Below are 18,652 nucleotides of genomic sequence, written 5' to 3' on the forward strand. Positions count from 1 at the left end.
GCAATAGTGAGAGAAGCACTACAGTCCAAATATCCTACATATCATACCACATGGTCATGCTTTCTGCATCATCAAAGCACTCAAATTAATTTAGTGAATCTTACCCGTTCAAGAACAAAATGCATTGCATTTTTTAAAATGTGCTGCTATCACTTATTTAACAGTAAATTCTTGGAATTTCCCAATAATAAATGTTAGGCCACCTGACCTATAGTTTTCTACTTTCTGTCTCTGTTTGTTTTAAACACATATGGTTTTCCAATCCACTAAAGCCTTTTCAGAATCTAGGGAACTTTGGGAGGTTACTGCCAATACATTCACTATTTCTACAGTCTCTTCTTTTAAAATTCGAGGAAGCAGGGCCTCAGGTCCAAGGTACGAAAATCTCATTAGTTTGCCGAGATTTTGTTTTTCTAAAAGGATCATTATAGTTTTAAGTTTCACTTTCCTTTATCCTTTTGATTTGATACTGTAGCTGGAATGCTGCCATGGGATCAGGATGAAATATATGTTCAAAATCTTTCTAATTATTTCCAATTATTACTTCACCAGTCTCATCCCTCTAAGGAACCAATGTTTTACTTTAGCTGCTAAATACATTGCGTGAAGTCATCGTCAAGGCTATTTTTGATTTGTCCAATCTGTATAAATATTAAAACTGCCCATGATTATTCCACTATCTTTCTTACAAGCTCCCATTATTTTGCGCTTTACTGACCCATTTCAAAGTAATTTTCTCACAACAGTACTTCTCTATTAGAAGGGCTGTCTCACCATCTCTTACTTTCTGCCATATCTTTTTGAAATGATACGTGCTCCTTAGTATTGGCAATCAGATTCTGGCCAGTTGGGATCCTCAATTCATGGCCCTTGTTGAATGATGTTGTGCCAGTCTATTATGCTCTTGCGTTCTACAGATGAAGGGCAGGAGCATTGCGTTTGGGGAGAAAACAGGAGGAATCGTTTGTCCTGACAACTGTAACATGTTGATTTTTTTCAATGGATTTGACTTGAGAGAACGAGTTGGAAGTGCAGAGGATACAACTTAAGCATCTTTCAGTCAGTTGTGGAACACAGTTTTTTTTTGGGAAGAACGACAGGAGGAACTTTGTGGCTCTCTTTGGATGGGCGGCTTTAGAAAACCAGAGGAAGAATTTTTAAGTGTAATATTCCAAAATATATTTCTTTTCATCAACAGGTCCTCACTTTACTGTCCTTTACATTACTTGGTAAAGATGATAGGATTCTTCAACCCCTTGGAGCAATAAAATCTTATTTTGAACGTTTACTGTTATTTAATACATTCTACCAATTATTGACAAATTTCTGCCCCAACCTTATCACGTGTCAGAGAATGACGCAAGGGCTTATTTTGATACAACGGATGTCATCACGTGATGATTGTTTACAAATGGAACCACCTCTTTGCGTTTAAACCTGTCCCTTTAAATAACGGCAACTATTATGCAGCTGTTGCATTGCATAACCTCTGGATTTATACCGTGATCTTCTTCATCCCTTTCATGTCAAAACGCAAGTCGATGGGGCAAGAGACTCGAAATGTTAAATGTTTTCCCCTCTACAGATGCTGTCAGACCTGCTGAATTTTTTTTCCAGCACTTTCTGTTTCGCTGCAAGAAACGGGACAAACAGCAGACTGCCCGATATTACTCCTTTTATTTATCGAGCGATTACGCTCCTTGCACTTTTAGATCCATCTTTCGTGGTTAAGGCTGATGCCTCCGACAATGACTGTACAACAGTGCAAAGCCGATGCGTGAACACGAACTCCTGATTTCGCATCAGTGCAATGCAACGGGCGGTGGGTTTGCGTCCCCCGGCGACTGGAAGTGCACGTTGCGAATGTTTCCACGCCCGTTTTGTTTCGGAGGGATGGGACTGGAATAAAACAAGGTGTATAGCATTGTTTGGTGGGGGGCAGACATAGAGGAGAAGGCGAGCGAGCGTGTATGCACATGTTATATTTTGCAAAAGGTGGCACCGAGACGTTTCATATAAGATCCAAAACGTTCCTTTCATTTTAAAAAAAATGTTCAGCTGTCAACGTTTCGGTGCAAGTTCTGTGCCGCTGCAACGGGAAGGGATGTCCCAGGGAGGTGTGGGAGGGGAAGCGCGCGCCGTGTGATTGGAACGTCGCGGGACGCAATGGAACGTGGTGCTGGCCGGGTGAGGGGGGAGGAAAAAAAAACCACCCCGCTAGGATTCGGTGACATAAAAGCGGCGGCGCGAGCGGGAGCGCGGGCCAGAAGCGGCGGAGGATGCAGCAGAGGGCAGGCAGCGGTAGCCGGACAGCCGCCACCGAGCACGCCCTCCCCCTCGTTCACTGATCTCCCCACCCAGCTTCCCACTCTTATGGTGAGGCTCGGTGTCCTCACTCCGGAATCCAGAGCAGCAGTTACTGCGGTAGCAACGAGATGAAGATGAAAGCCGATAAGAGGTCGCCTTCCGGCGGCGGCGGTAGCGGTAGCGGCAGTGGCGGTGCTGCTGGAGGCGGCGGGGCCTCGACCCAGGGGCCGGCCCCCTTCATCCAGGCTCTGGCCGCCGCCAACAGCCAGTATCAGGCGTACGAGACGTACCTGGAGAATGGCATGATCTGCCTCAAGCATAAGATCCGGAATATTGAGAAAAGGAAGGTAAACGGGAAAGCACACCGCACTGCACCCCCCCCCCCCCGCCTTTCTCTTGTCGTCTCTCTAATCCTCTGGCGCTGAATCTGAGATGCTACCTGAATATTTCTGCAGTGCACAGCCCTTGCTGCAGTCTAACTGCATTGCATTGGGTTACACCATCATCTGTGCCTATCTCTCCTCACCTGCACTCGTCCCTCCGTCCAACTTTTAAAGTTTGCATTCGTTTTCTTTTGGCTTTGCAATACCTTTTTTTAAAAAAAATTCCGTTCGTGCAGCATTTAACGGGATGAGTACCTTCATGATACTTTTTCCTACGTTTGTTTAAAGGGACAGCGCCCAGATTGCGCAGCTAGATTTTTCACCCCAACCGGGAATGCTGAAACGTTCGGTTTTCTTCGTCTCGTAGAATAGCGACGAGGCAAATGCTGAGTCGTCTTGAGCCTGGCGCTTTCCAAACATTATTGGAGACACACATACCTTGCCTTAATGAAGAGCGATCAGTGTTATAGTTAGACGGGGAAGCCCTTAATTGCATTCACCGCCTCAATTACCTTTTTAAACGGCGTGAAATCGTATCGTAAGCAGCCAAGATGCGATTGCACACTGTGCGCATTTAACTGAGGGGAAACCTGGCCTTTGCTTTGGCTTTAAATTTTCGAAATGAAAACAGTTTTTAACCTCCCAATGGCTTAAGCGAACCTGAGATTTTGCATTGATATCTTCACTGCGATGTAGAAATAGTTCTGTTTTGAACCTAAATGTGACTTGCATTTTTTTGGACACTGGTAGTGCAACTTAGTGCCTCGAAACTTGATGCTTATTTGCTTTTGTTTTTATATTAAAGCAAATGCATGAAGCAATATATTATCCCAAAAGGGCGGTGGCAAAGCTTGTAACGTTACCTGTTTAAGGTGCTGCTTGTGCACTTCACACTTTGACCTTTTTTAATGGAAAGTGACCTCACTTGACATTCAGGTTGCGTTGTGAAACAGAAGATGACCCGTGATCAGACATATCTTTGTGACACACACAAGGTGGTTAAGATTTAACATGCTTGTCTTGGTGGCTTAGTCCTTCGAATATAGGAGCCAAGACATCGTGTTGAAGATGTGCAGGACGCTGGTGAGGCCTCTTCTGGAGGACTGTGCGTGGTTCTACTAGTTCTGTGATAGGCAGAGTATTATTAAATTGGAGATGGTTTAGAAGGTTTACCAGTCTGTTAATGGGAAGGGAAGGTTTGAGTTGAGGAAGCTGGGGCTCCTTGACAGAAATGTAGGAGGTTGAATGTTGACATTAAAGTTGGCCTTAAATCATAAGGGGCAGAGTTAAGGTGAATAGCAAGGATCTTCCCACTAATTTGTGGGAAGTTCAAAATGTGTGGGTTTTTTTAAAGGTGAGGGGAAAGATTGACAGAGGACTTGGTGGGGGAAGGGAGAAGTAGTGGGGAGGCTGGTGAAGAAAGGTGATGGGAACTTTAGTTAGTGTGGAGTGGACTGCCAAAGGAAGTGGTAGGTGTAGGTACATTTACAACACGTAAAAAACATTTGGGATGAGTCCATGCATAGCAAGGTTTGGAGGGGTTTGGACCAAATCTAGGCAAGTGCAACTAACTTTTTGGAACAGGTTGGTGTGGACTAGTTTGACTGAAGCATCTGTTTCCATCCTGTACTCTAGATAACTGAGTACTTTTTCTTTGCCATGTTGGAAAAAGAATTGATTATTCCCTTTTTAAGGGCCAGTCACTATTATTTGCAATGCATGACCTTGTGGTGGTCTTTCTTTTTAAAAGGCAAAACTGGATGACTATAAGGAACGCCTAAAAAGTGAAGAACTGAATCAAGATCAATTGGTATGTATGTTTCAATTGGTTAATAATAAAAGCTGGTAAACTTCAAAACCAGTGAGTTTTGGTTCCATGATATTCAGTGCTGAGTTGAACTTTACAAACCAGCATTGTTGTAGTTACTTGAATGAAGCTAGTCTAAATCTACTAATGCATGTGCTATTGGAGAGTTAGTCATGTCACATGATATTCAACATGCATTTGCTTTTTATTGATAATTCCCATCTTCCCCCCCCCCATTTTAAACAGTTTGAGGGGCTTGAATCGCTGCTTGTAGTCCCCAATGCACATTGTTGTGTTTAAAACTTTAATTATTTGGTACTTCCAAGTAGCAGACTGCTCACTTTACAGCAATGGTGGCTGAGATCTTGCAGTATGAAACCAGATTTGGGTTTTTAAGCTGAAAAGTCTGATTATTTCTTGTACAATGCCTGTCAGTCCTTTCCCACCCTTTGTTCTCAACTTGTAGCTTCTCAGCAATTCTGCTGTCCAGAACAATCTTGGTTTGTATAGTGCAATCTGGTGATTAAAATATTGCCAAAGCTGCTGCACTCTAGCCTAGTTTGACAGTTGCATGAACATTAGGGCAAATGAACCAAGAATTGTAAAGTTTGTAATCAAGAGTGAGATCATTAGAATATTGAGAAAGAATGACTGACTGTGTTTTTGAAACTTCTCTTGTACAGCATTGAGTGCAGCTGATAAGATGTGGATGCTGGAGTCTGACTTTACATTTTTTAAAAGATGTGGATGTATCTAGGGGAATGTTGGACCAATGGAATCCAGAAGTACCAAGAGTTTTATGGCTGTCGCACAAGTGCTGACATTTTGAGGTGAAAGCAGATGGCCTTTGTAACATAGAGGTGTAGAGCTGGATGAACACACCGGGCCAAGCTGCATCAGAGGACCAGGAAGGCTGATGTTTTGGGCTTAGACCCTTCCCTTTCTGAAGGAGGGTCTAGGCCCAGAACGTCAGCCTTCCTGCTCCTCTGATGCAGCTTGGCCTGCTGTGTTCATCCAGCTGTATGCCTTTATCCCAGATTCTCCAATATCTGCAGTTCCTGCCATCTATGGCTTTTGTAATAAGGTGGAATATGGGGTTGAGTTCGGATCTAATTTAGATGCCAAGGTTGTGAAGCCTGTTGTAGGTTAAGTTGGAGTTTGCGGAAAGGGCCAAATAAAATTGACTTGTCTTGATGGAAACTTGTTCGTGAGCCTTTGAAATTGGGAGTAGTGATTTGAAGAGTTCCCAGCAAAATAGATCTGGGTGTCATGTGATAGCTGAAGCCCTGAAATAGCATAGGTGACAAGAAATAGGTTCAAGGGGGTGGTGGTGGTGGTGTGTGGTGTGTGAGGTGCGAATATCTTCAGGGCAGCGTGGCTCAGTGGTCAGCACTGCTGCCACGCCACATCAGGGATGTGGGTTTGATCCCATTCTAAGTGGCTCTGTGTGGAGTCTGCACATGCTTCCTGTATCTGCGTGGGTTTCCTTCAGTTTCTTCCCACAATCTAAGGATGTGCAGGTTGGGTGGCTTGGCTGTGGGAAATATTGGGTTACTTTGGTAGGGTAGAGGGGTGGGTTCTAGTTGCGATGATCTTTGAAGGCATCAACTCAGTGGGCTTTTACGCTAGGGATTCTGAGGTGGGCAATGGAGTTACGTTTTAAGGTGAGCTATCATTTTAAAACTTCAGTCTGCTTTTTCAATTGTTCCTGAAGTCTGTTCTTTGAATATGGTTGGTAACTGTAGTAATTTCTAGATCTTGTTGTCAGCTGCATTAATTAAACTGGCCAATTATTGTAGTGTAAGTTTGGGTACAGATACAAAGCATAATTCTAACTCTTTCAGGCTTTGGGTTGAGCTTTCAGTACCCATTTTTATCATTGCAATACTGACTCCCTAAATGCACACTTATCAACACCTGACTTTCATCCTTTTTCAGATGTTTGGAACAGCTGGTTATATAAAGCTGCAATCTGACTTTGAAAATTTGGAAAGACATGAGCAAAAATCTAGCATGCATCAGAAACATCATCTCTAGAAGCTTCTTGTCATAATGTTATTTCCCTCCCTTCCCCTCCTAACAGTCTGCCACTACAATATGCAGGAGGAAGCAAAGGAAAAGCGACTTGGTTGCTCCTTCACAGATGAATTGTGTCGCAGCGTATTGAGTATGCATTCAGTGAACTGTTGATGATTTGGTACATGAGGAAGCAAGGCATTTATGAAGAGGACTTGAAACAGTTAAGGGGACAAGAATTTTTCCCCTTTGCCTCTTCTGTCCAAAGATTTGAGCTCAAATAGTACCACCACTTTTTTGTCAATTATGATTTCAATAATGGATTGCTTAGTTAGAATATCACTTTTGTGGTAGCAAAGTATCTTGCAGAAGCCAGGATTTTGCTGCAGCCAACTTCATTTCTCAAGGCTTGACTCAGCTGTTTTCTAAGAAAATTCTGGTGAGGATCAGAATTTTGCTTTTTTAAATGTGTAAGTGTACAGTTATTTCAGTGAACTGGCTGCCAGAAGCAAAACTTGAATGTTGCTGTCCAGTTTGAAGTTTGAACAATGCCTGAACCATAATGCACAATTGCTGTCTCTCTCAGGATGCTGTGGCCAAATATGAGGAAGTAATTCATAATCTGGAGTTTGCGAAGGAGCTGCAGAAAACCTTTGTTGCACTCAACCAAGAGGCAAGATCTTTACCCTTGCTGCTATTATTTTTGATCTGGAGCATGTGGTGAGGGGTAGCCCATAAGCATTAGAAGTGAAGTGTTAGATTGTGCTATATCTTGAACAGATGCAGTTTTTTTTCCCCCCCTCTGGAAATGCAATAGCTAAATTTCTCAACTAGCTAATCAGCACTGAACTGGTGCTAATTACTCATTCTTATTGGAATGATGTCCATTCCAATTGGCAATTTGGACTTGTGCAACTTGGTTATTTTTATCTAAAATTCCAACTGATTTAAGCAACTTTTGTGCTATTTGCTGGTGATACAAATTTTAACAATTGCGTTTGCAGAAGTGGATTGAACAAAGATGTACCTCGGATCTTTGACTACTGCAGAGACTTTTCAAACTGTTAATTAGTTACTACTGTTTGGCTATTGTGAGATTGACATTTGATATTCTGTCCTAGTACCGTTTTTAACTTGATTCAAAAGTCTTTAATCATATGTCTTCATCTAGGCTAATGGAAGTGGATTTTAAAGTAAATTGTACTTGTCTATTTTCCTTTCCCTTCCTTCCCCATCTTCTACAACAAAAGTACACTGAAGCTACTTGCTGTGATATGCCAAACTGAGTGAATAAGTGCAGATTAAATTGTTTACCAGGTTCCCCCTTGATCTGGTGTGGTTAATTGGCTTATTAATAGCCCTAATGAAAGGCATCTAGAGCCCTTGATCTAAACTTAATTGATAGGTCTGTCTGATTTATTCTGAGCAGCTGCTAAAAGCACAAAAGAAAACTTTACGACGTGAGCAACTGCTGAGGACAGAAATGGAGAAGAGACGCCTTCGTACAGTATTGCATGTTAAATATGTACTGGAGAACTTCAAGCAGGAGCATGTTCAAAATGACTTCAGAGATGGCATTAATGGTGCATTTATTATTTCTCGAAAGGAAATCAGCCTCCTCAGGGACTTCTGTAAACTTGTTTGCCCTGAAAGGAATGAAAGAATGTCGTAAGTAATGATTTGATACTTCATCTGCAATGTATTTCGATGTATCGTCTGCTAAATAGCTACCACTAATTTATATGTTGCTCCTCGAATAGTCAGCCCTTTAATGACAGTTGTTCCAGTTTCTTGACTCTGATAAAATGTATCTCTGATCTGCAGATGATAAATCAGCCTGTGCTTTTTTAAATGTAAATACTGTTGATTTATCAATATAAAAGTCAAGGCTAGCTGCCTTGACATGATACTTGGGCAGTCTGTTTAAGATTGGCTGCATCAAGATCTGCCTTAGAGCAATGTGGAGCGCTGCAGATGGAATAGATTTTAGTTGAGTATCTGATGTAAGAGACCTCTGCTTGCAGTTTTTTAAAAGCAAGCCTTTGGAAGGTATTTCTTGTCTGAGTATTCTAGGTAATCGTGGCCATTCTGCTGTGGTAGACTTTGAGCCTCTAAAGAGAAACCAATGTTGGAATTGTCACTAATTGGCACCCCAAGACCCACTCCAATGTACTTGGCACACTCCCTCCTTTAGTCATGGTAACTTTCAAAGATGGTACATGCATTGCTAATCTTCAATTTGCAGCCAGAAAATTCTGCTGCACTGATTATATCTTCACTTCCTTAATTCTTCCTGAGGGTAATTGCAAGAAGGCCTTTTGATGGACTTAGTAATAATGCCTTTGTGATAACCCAAGCATCTTTAAAAGTAGCTCTGTCTGGGAGGAAACTGCGCTACTGTCACCTCTACCTGCAGCTGTTTGTGGCTCTGATTTTTAGAATAGCTTATTATATGAAGGCATAAACGTTTGGTGAGGTATTGTTTACAGTAGCTTCTCTCTATTCTGGGTGGAAAACAAATTGCCTGGTTTATATGAATGACCTTTTTTTGGTGTTTCTTTTCAGTCTTGAAGATCAGATTGAATTGGTGTCAAATCAAATGTGGGACCTGTTAGAAGGAACTGATAAAATAGTGGCTGGTAGCACCTGTAAGTTCAAACTTGTTCTGCTGTAAATGAGGTTGGGCTGCCTGTGTATATCGGAATCGGATATGACCATGAGTATACTTGTTTCAAAATTTTCTGACTTTAGCAGTCATGTGCGAAAATCATTTTTTATCTCCTAGATAAACACTTAAAGGAAACAATAAGCAGACTACTGAACTGTGCTTACTTTGATAGTATTCCAGTCCCTCACAATGGGTTGCTGGATGATGTTGAAGATGATAAAATTAAAGAAGTACAAGTAACTTCTAAAGCCTTGTCTGGAAAGGATTCTGGTAAGTTGTGTTGGTAAAAGTAAGATCCTTTATCTAGTTTAATTTGAAATTACATGCTATTGACAGAAACAGCAGAACACCAGAATCCAGTCGGGTTCATTTTGTTCAGTCTTTTTATTCAGTAGCTCAAAAGTATGTAGTCTGTCTCGCTAGGAATTTTTAAATTTGCGAACATGGTGCCTGAAATGGTTTTCAAAAGTCCAGCTAAGATCAATGATCTGTAGGCATGGGGTGCTTAACCCAAGGATGGATTTCCATGGACCAGTGGGTGATAAAACGTACCTTGAGGAAATGCATGTTGCTGACCCATGCAGCATGTCAGTGGGGGAGGGGCAGGTCTTGTGCAGTTGCAGAGTCCCATCCTCTAACTCAGACCACCTGATTCTAAAGTTCCATCTGCTCCAGTGATGTGTAACAGTGTATGACAAAGGTTGAGGTTCTGGATGAGAGTTTGCTCACTGAGCTGGAAGGTTAGTTTTCAGATGTCTCATCACCATTCTAGGTAACATCAGTGAGCCTCTGACAAAGTGCTGGTGTTATATCCCGCTTCCTATTTTATGAAATAGAAAGCGGGATATAACACCAGCGCTTTGTTGGAGGCTTACTGATGTTACCTAGAATGGTGATGAAATGTCTGAAAACTAACCTTCCAGCTCAGTTGGCAAACTCTCATCCCATGTATGACAAAGTATACACAAACATGTGTATCTTTGAACTAAACACTGCATTTCTCTTGGCCTACACAGCATTTTTTAGGGTTGATTTTTGGGTTTTTGTGAAACCTTAACTTGGAGATTCCTTCAGCCTGTTTGTGAAGGACTAATGTGACTTGCCCTCCCCTTCTGTTGCTGATGTCATCAGTACCTGATGGATTTTAATTTTTGGATTCTTGTATGCGTTGGAATGACCTTGACAGCCAGTTTAGCATCTTGAGCACAGACTAAGGACATTAGTCTAGTTAATCGATGACCTCTACCTTTCGCTGTCCGACTGACCACCCACCCGCTACCCCGTGACCCGTGAATGCACTGTTACTGATGCGTACTTCTCAAATTTCTGTAGCAATCTGCTTCTGTGCTAGTTTGAACACAACTCCTTGACAGATCAGCCTCTAGGTATCTTGCTAGAATAGTAAATCATTACAAACATGCATGATTTTACCTGCAGATGAATTTGCATATGACTAGCCTGTCAGCTCAACTCAACTCAGTAAGGAAGCTTCTTAGGTGGCAATGCGAGGTGGTGCCAACTTGTTGCATGGCATGCATCACCATAGTTTCACTTGGTAGAATTAGTTCTACAGTGGACCTGTCGTTGAATTCTGCAAGTGTATAAGTTGGACACTTCTCAGCTTGATTACAATTTGATAGTTTTTCCTCAGTCCCCCTGCCTTTTTTATGAAAGGGTTGGGAAGCTGTGTTACACTTGTCAGATTGGACCCTTGGTGTGTGTATAACCAAATTAATTCCATTGACACTCCCAGGTTCCTATAATACCACTGGTAATTTTATATTTTTGGGAAAGTTACCCTGTTTTGTGCATGGGATGTTTTGACTACTTGCGTTCCACTGGATGGAGGAAATTAACTTGCAGAGAACCTCTTGGCCAGAATGATGCTACTAAAGTAGATGACAAGCAGTCCTGAAAGGCACTCATTAATCCACACCGTGATATTTCCTTTCATATCCTTGTGGTGGGTAGGAAGAGTTCACCTCACAGCAAGAAGTACTAGTAATGCATTCTCTCTTATTTAGCCAGTTGACCGTTTAAAAGTTTGTGCAGGGTTTCTGTAATGACAATAGACAATTGGTGCAGGAGTAGGCCATTCAGCCCTTTAAGCCAGCACCACCATTCATTATGATCATGGCTGATCATCCACAATTGGTATCCTGTTCCTACCTTAACCCCATAACACTTGATTCCACTATCTTTAAGAGCTCTATCCATCTTTCTTGAAAGTATCCAGAGACTTGGCCTCCACTGACTTCTGCAGCAGAGCATCCCATATATTCACCACACTCTGGGTGAAGAAGTCTTCTCAACTCTGTTCTAAATGGCCTACCCCTTAGAATAATGTGCAGACATTAAAATCTAAAGCATTCAGATTAGAAGTGGATGAAATTTGAGCTTTCAGCAGGTCTCTGATCTGATGCTGTGTGTAGAATGGATAATGAAAACTTTGTATTGAGCTTAAATTTTGTTATTGCATGCATCATGTTTCTTTGGAAGCTTGTCATTGACAGCAGTATAGATGCTTAAGCTAGGGTGAAGCTGTACCTCGGGGATTTTAAACTTTGTTGCTGTCCCTCTGAAATGAGCAAGTTGGTATCTAGTTGGAAGTGAAAACCACCATACAGGGTATGATTTTGCAATTAGTCATATTTAAGCACTCATGTTCATAGTCTAACCTGCTTGATTTCTGAAGTGTAAGCAAGCTTTTGCATAGCAAGTAAAAGTCCTTAGGATTGCTTTTATCTCCATTTTGTGTTAGTCTTCAGTGAAGGCAAGATTTTGGTGCCCAGTTATTGATGCTTTGGATTTGTCGCCATGGTCCCTTGGGTTTATTAAACATGTGGATATGCTTTGCTATTAGAATTTTGAGCAGCTAGGTCAACAGTTGTAGTGAGTGTGCATTGAACCCTTTGCCCTCATTTTTGACTTCTGTACTCCTGTGTAATAGGCACAGTTTGCAACTCTGAAACTGTTTTTAAACGTGTGGCTTCAGAGCCTCTGATGCAAATGTCCAAATAAAAGCATGACTGTCCTTTTTTTTTTGAGGTCAGCAGAATTCAACTGTTATACTTTGTATAAATCAGGGTTTAGTTGCTTTAGTCTTGAAAGCAAATGTTGCGTAGATGTTAACATTCCTGATAGTGGTGTTTTCATTGCAGAATCCGATCTACATTTTTTGTGCTCGAGTGACATGCAGCCAAGAGAGGTACAGTTTTAACTTTTCCTCAAGCCATCTGAGCCTGTTTGAAGTGAAAGTTCTGACTGAAAGTAACTTCACCTGCCTTTAGTTGGGCTGTCTAGTGACTTGAAGTCCATGATAAGCTGGGGAGAACTCGAGTGTTTTTCACAGCCTTGCTGCTCAAAAGAGATTTAATAGCAACACGTCATTTTTAAGTAGAGCCCCCATTTTCAGTGTTGGAAATACAGCCAATTTGCACATAAGATTCCACAACAAATGAGGGAAAACCTTTTAACAAACAAATTATATTTTTGGACCATTGGCCAAGCTATGGGGTGGGGAGGGGAGAGCTTTCTGCTCTAACATTGTGAATCCATACCATCTTGAAGATGATAAAGGAGGCCAGAATTATCAACATGGCAAGACAGCACAGTCTTGTCAGACTGGTTGAGGTCAGTTGAAATTTCTCTTGAGACTGAGGTTTCAAACCTACAGCTCAGACGTAGGAGCAGCAGCTATTGCTGAACTATGGCTGATATCAACCAGAACGACTACCTTTTTTAGGTCAGTGCTAATTTAGTATAAACAAATTTGATTTTTAAACTGTACACATTCAAAGATCTAACTTCTTAAATCTGGAACTTGTCTGTTGCCTCAGGACTGCATAGAGCAGCTTTATATGTCAATGTGTTAGGATAATGTGAGCAGAGTAAGAAATTAATGACCAGTAGACTTTGAACCTCAGTTGCTTGTCTGCCTACTTATCCTCTCTGATTTGAGGTACTTGATTCAACGCAATGTGGCAAATATGAAGTCACTTTGATATGAACTTATCTCTGTGGCAACTGGGCAGTAATCCTTCCTTGCTCTGGACTTGTCAAATGTGAGCTGAATAGCCACTAGTGTGCACGCTAGCTTTTTAGAATTCAAGGACACTGACCAGACATCTGTCATTGTTTTTGATGCTTGGCTCAGCAGGAAGTGATGTGAATGTAATGAAACCTGTCTCTCTCCCCTCTTCCTAGTTTTTGAATAGACAATACCTGAACAAAACTGACTGTGCTGTAAAACAGCCTGAAAAACCGAGGAACTGGGAAAATGAGTATGTTAGCAGGAAGCAAGAAGATGTTCCCAGTAAATGGGATACTGATTACATCAGTAGAAAACATGAGGAATCGCCCCCTGCAAAGTGGGATGATGAGTATGTTGATAAACAGGAGTCGTCCCTTAAGAAAAGAGATGTTGAATATATCAACAACAGAAAGTTAGAGGAGCAGCCCAAAAAGTGGGATGAACAGTATGCTGAAGTCCAGGAGACAAAAAGATGGGAATCACCATCTGTTCAGAGAGAATCTGCTGAACCAAAGAGAATTCTGCCTGAACCCAAAGAGGTGAGAACGTGATGGGCTGTGATGACTAGTAAATGCTTGCACATCATGACTAATGGTCCCTTTTTTGTTTTTCCTCGTTTTAGAAACGGGATCGTACATCAAAACAAAGTGAAGCAAAGCAAGTGGGTGAAACACTTGCTTTTGAACCACAGACTGCAGTGGTGGTGGTTAATGGCACTTGTCTCTAAAGGTGGCACAATCATTCTAAATTGGGTGTCGGAATCTAGTGTGGGCAAGGTTTTGGCTGGTACTGCATTTGTTGTAAATTCACTTGTGGAGTGGGGTGTGGTGTTGCTGGCTGGGCCACCATTTAAGGTGGTGGTGATGAGCTGCAGCCCTAACACAGCAATGCATTATAGGTATACTCTCAATGCCTAACAAAATTCCAGGATTTTGACCTAGTGACAATGAAGGAACAGCAGTTGTATTTCCAGTGCTAGATAGTTGGAGGGGAACTTGCCAGTACTGGTGATGCTATCTGCTCTTCTGCCAAACTTAGTAAAAGACTCCTGCCATTATTTGTTTTAACTGAATTATTGAGAAACTGAAGAAGTCCCTACCGTTTTGTTCACCTTTGGGTTAGAAGTAGAACCTAGATCATTGTGTTTCTGTTGGAGCAGCATGTTCTGACTAGGCTGAAAAGCTACTCATTCAGGTGATGTATTGAAGGACAAGTGAGCCCAACTGGTGAAAATCGTCTGTTCAAGTGCCCTTCTCAGTTGTGACAGCTTGTTTCTTTCACTTGTCGTCAGGACTGACTGCTACCAATTCACACAGTTGCTTTTTAAATTACTAAGGCTTAGCTGAATTTGCACTGAAGGTAGACATTTTTGTTTGGAGATTATCGGAACGTGCTAACTGCAAGCTTCTGGATGGCTTGTCTGTTGCATTCCATTTGGGGGAAAAAGCAAAAGCTCCTCTTCACCAGGAACATTATTTAGGAATTAAGTACTAAGCTTTTTGCTTGTCCCTAACTTGAAATGACTGACCACATGGAGGCAGCTGTGAAATGACACTATTGAGGAAAACCTTGCAGACGCTTAATTTAAAGAGGTTTTGGTCTACCATAACATTTTAGTTGTTCCAGATTATCTACTGAAGGTATTGCTGTACACTTTTTGATCTGATGTGACATAATGTTTGGTTTTTGTTTTTGGTTTGCTCTGCTCTGTTTGACTCATCCAACTTTTTTCAGTAGGAATAAGAACATAACTGGTAGTGCGGTAGCACAGGCTGATTTTTTTTGTTTTTGAAAGGCGTGCTGTTTTGGGCATTTCAATGCCACCTGTGTTTTCCAGTGACAGAATTAGGCATGTATCATAAATACTGGAAGTGTCATGTTAACTGCAGGTGTGCGTATGTCATATTTTGTGCTGTGCGACGGCAGCAGCTTGAGCCTCGGTCTTAAAATTTCACACCAACTAATCTTGTGCAATGGCTGATCTTTTTTGTTAGGTGTCGAAGGTAGTGCAACAGGCTGCTGCAGAGTTCTGCTCAACCTCATCACTGCCAAAGGATCCAGAACTCAGGAGGCAGAAGCTTCAAGACCTCATGTCCCAGATACAAGGGACATGTCACTTCATTCAGGCATGTCAAACTTTTTGCTCACTGCTGACGTCTATCCCAGTGTTCTAATGGTGTCTTTTTTATTTTTTCCTTTTGACCATAGTTCCTCTTTTTTTTCCCTGTAAATGAGGTTATGGTGGTACCATTGTTTGCTTAGGCTTTCAAAAGACATTTTCAAATGCTAGCAAAATTTTAAAGCCCGTGGGATTAGACAGTGATTGTGGGCAAAGAATTGAAGGGTCAGAATGCAGAGTAATGACAAATTTGGCTTTCAGGCTGTCGAGACTTGTGCAGTGACGTTCCTCCGAACTGCTGGGACACCTGCATTTGGGTCTGTCTTCTAAAGTGGTAGGTGACAGTAACATGACTCAAATTGTGGGCCATGAACTGTTACAATGGGAAGATAATGACACAGAGCTGTAAAGTGATGATGTTGATAAGGAGGATGAGAGTATGAAATAGAAATTACATTTTGAAGTGAGATCCAGTAAAAGCAGCAAGTGAATGTTAAACTTAGTAAGACAAATGAGTGATTTTGCTGAAATATCATGAATTTGAAATAGAAATGAGCAACCTCCTTGATTTGTTCTAAAGTATTGTAGCTCCCCTTTTGTGGCAAAACTGTGGCATGCAGTCGTTTGAGACTACAGTCATGTGGTTGGGCAACTGCTGGGTGGACAGTAAATGTTGGTCCTGTTAGTGTTGACTGTCTATAATTCAAGAAATGGAAGTTATCTGTGTAAACTCTTGGTCAAAAATTCTGTGGACTACTGTTGAATTCAGGGTCCAGAATTGAAACATCATAGCAGGGAGGTTTGAAGGGGAAGGGAGACTAGTTTTAGCTCCAGTGCTTTCTGCCCAAGGTCAGCATGGGTACAGTGAGCTGAATGGCAACCTACGTTTCATTGACTTTCACTCTGTCACTTCTTGTGTTCAAGTCATTTGTTTCACCAGTTCTTTAAAATTAACATTGTCTTATCTGCTACAAATTGAATTGAACACGTCTCATCGCTACTTTTTGAAAAAATCTTGAACTTCCCATCCAAGAAGATAGTAAAACGTGACTCAAATCCATTCCAAAATAAATTGTTTAGTCTTTCCCTCTGCATCCTTCCTACTCCTTTCCTAAGTTTTTTTTCCACTGAAGGTTGGTGAGACACGTGACATTCTTTTAAAACTTAGTTGTCTTGTGTTGCAGTCTAGTAGTACAGTGGCTCTACAACTGGTGTACAGAAGTATTTTCCAGCGTGGAGCCAAGATTGTAACTTCAGACTCAATTTTGTCAAACTTTTATTATTCTGCTAGGATTCTATGTTGGATTCTGACTCTTCCTCACCAAGTGCTATTGGATCACAGAAGGCAACAATATCACTCAGTGCTGCAGGTATAAAATCCTTTATCCCTCCCCTCCATTTTTAAAAATAACTTTGTGACCCAAACATGCATGTTATGCCTGCAGTGAAGGAGCAAATATACAGTAATTGATTTTAAAGCTGTACTCCCCTAAGTTTGGATATTTTGAAACTGGGTTTTCTGTTAGTGGGTCAGAGCAATTTTTTTGTTTTGTAAGATAACTTTTATGGTGAACTAACACTGGTTCTGGTATCAAGTGGCACACTTGAAGTGCCCCTTGTATATAATTTGGGGCACTGGTGGAGACAACTTTGTCAAACAGTGAACAGTCTGACCACCTAGTCTACTATGCTGTTTGCCCACTGCTACTGGCATGCAAATCTGTAAACGTGTCGATTTTCTGAAATGCAAGCTGGTAGCTTGTGCAGGGAAATGTTAATAGCTTGATTTTCTTGGCATCAAAAGCTGCTACAGGTTAAGCTACCAGGTGAATTTAATGGCTGTCAAGGCAAAAGGATGTTTTGCTTGTTGCTGATGTAATTGGCATCCAACTTGTTTGGGCTTTTGTAACCCAGGTATGGTTTAAGCTGTTTTGCGGGTGAAACTAGCTGGCAGAAATCCCCTAGAAAGGTGTATTGAATTGTCTGGCTATCACCTACTTTGGGTGAATTGTTGCTTGCCAGAAGGACTGCATCTAGAGATGAGATGGTGATTCATGTGTTGCAGCAGCTAAATGGTTGGAGGATTTGATTTTTTTTCATGAGATTGAGATGTAACACTGTACAGGATGTGGTTTAGCACTTACATTTGTAGAATGGGGGTGGGTTTGAGCCCAAGTGACAGTATGGTCCTTTTTTAAAGTGATATTTGAAGTATAAAACTTGTGACAGGATCTCCCTGTTAGATGTAGCTTTCAACAATCTGTTTACGTACTTGTTACTTTTGCTCTCAGCTCTTCACTTTTTTTCAGAACTCTCAGCTTGCTTCCTCTGTCATCTGCCCTGTCACTGCTAACTGGTTGCATAATTTATCTTGATGCTTTATTAATTTCCTTTATCTTGAAGAACCTCGACTAAGGCTGTTGGGGTTTTTTGCTTTGTTTCTTTCCTTAACATGGAAGTCTTTGTTTTGTTAAAAAGCCTGTAATGAGCACCTGTGACTGCTTGTGTGGGGTAAGGGAAGGAAACCAGTGACGTTGACTAGGATATTAGGTCAGGCTAATCCTTCCTCTGGCCAAAATGCTTGTCTTTTGAAGCTTGCTCACGTTATTGGTTGGTAGTGTTTTAGCAGTGAATCTGCTAATGGCCCGTGCAGTAATGTTCTATGTAACTTACTGGTTCTAATATCGAACATGCTGATCTATTCTTCAATATAGGATTGCTCTTTTTAATTTGACAAATCAAATCAACTTTTGTGCCTTGAATAAGTGCATCTCTCAAATACTAAAGTTTTTTAAAAATCTCTTCCTGCTGTGGTGCATTGGGAATGTTAGACATGACATTGCAATACTTCATTGTGAGAGGTGGACAGTCATTGACTCTGTCTTTGTGTGATCTGGTCTCAAATGCTAAAGAATTAAAATACTAGTGAAAATCTGGAAAAAGACTAAATGGTCTGCTGGTCAACACCATTTACTTTGTCTTTAAGTAGCTGCCAGATCTGTGGAGTCCTTGGCATTAAATTTTTAGAATGCTTTGCTTTTCAAAGTCAGTAGTTCAGTGACCTCTTGAGAGGTTAATACACTGACAAGACCACATGTTTTTTCAGACAACCTTGGATGAGGAACAAATGGCATTTTCAGTAGAACTTCCCTGCTCAACTAGTTCTAGTACAATGACCCTGGCGGTGAACACGTAATCTGTGTCTGACAGTACTATTCTTACACTGTACTCCAAAGAATGTTTTGGTTTTTTGCTCTGACTTCTCTGAACCATTAAATGGACTTTTTTCACTTTGTTTTGAGTGCTTCTTGGTTCAATA

The 18,652-nt window shown here is 41.3% G+C and overlaps 1 protein-coding gene across 11 annotated transcripts in view; it reads left to right on the top strand.

Moving 5' to 3' along the window:
• The first annotated feature begins 2,153 nt into the window (after positions 1-2,153).
• The window catches only part of caprin2 (caprin family member 2), a 58,292-nt gene continuing 41,793 nt past the window's right edge, over positions 2,154-18,652 (top strand). For 6 of the 11 annotated variants that reach the window (XM_048548925.2, XM_059652285.1, XM_048548927.2 and 3 more), the window contains exons 1-10: positions 2,155-2,654; positions 4,441-4,500; positions 7,100-7,186; positions 7,943-8,181; positions 9,079-9,161; positions 9,299-9,451; positions 12,343-12,389; positions 13,388-13,753; positions 15,209-15,340; positions 16,625-16,703. In XM_048548925.2, the coding sequence (XP_048404882.2) occupies positions 2,436-2,654; positions 4,441-4,500; positions 7,100-7,186; positions 7,943-8,181; positions 9,079-9,161; positions 9,299-9,451; positions 12,343-12,389; positions 13,388-13,753; positions 15,209-15,340; positions 16,625-16,703 (1,465 nt within the window). In that variant the 5' untranslated portion in view covers positions 2,155-2,435. Of the gene's footprint in view, positions 2,655-4,440; positions 4,501-7,099; positions 7,187-7,942; positions 8,182-9,078; positions 9,162-9,298; positions 9,452-12,342; positions 12,390-13,387; positions 13,754-15,208; positions 15,341-16,624; positions 16,704-18,652 lie in introns of all 11 variants that reach the window. The other 5 variants (XM_048548930.2, XM_048548931.2, XM_048548926.2 and 2 more) reach the window with 4 other exon arrangements.

This window comes from Stegostoma tigrinum, chromosome 18 (assembly GCF_030684315.1).
Source record: "Stegostoma tigrinum isolate sSteTig4 chromosome 18, sSteTig4.hap1, whole genome shotgun sequence".
Taxonomy (NCBI): Eukaryota; Metazoa; Chordata; class Chondrichthyes; order Orectolobiformes; family Stegostomatidae; genus Stegostoma; species Stegostoma tigrinum.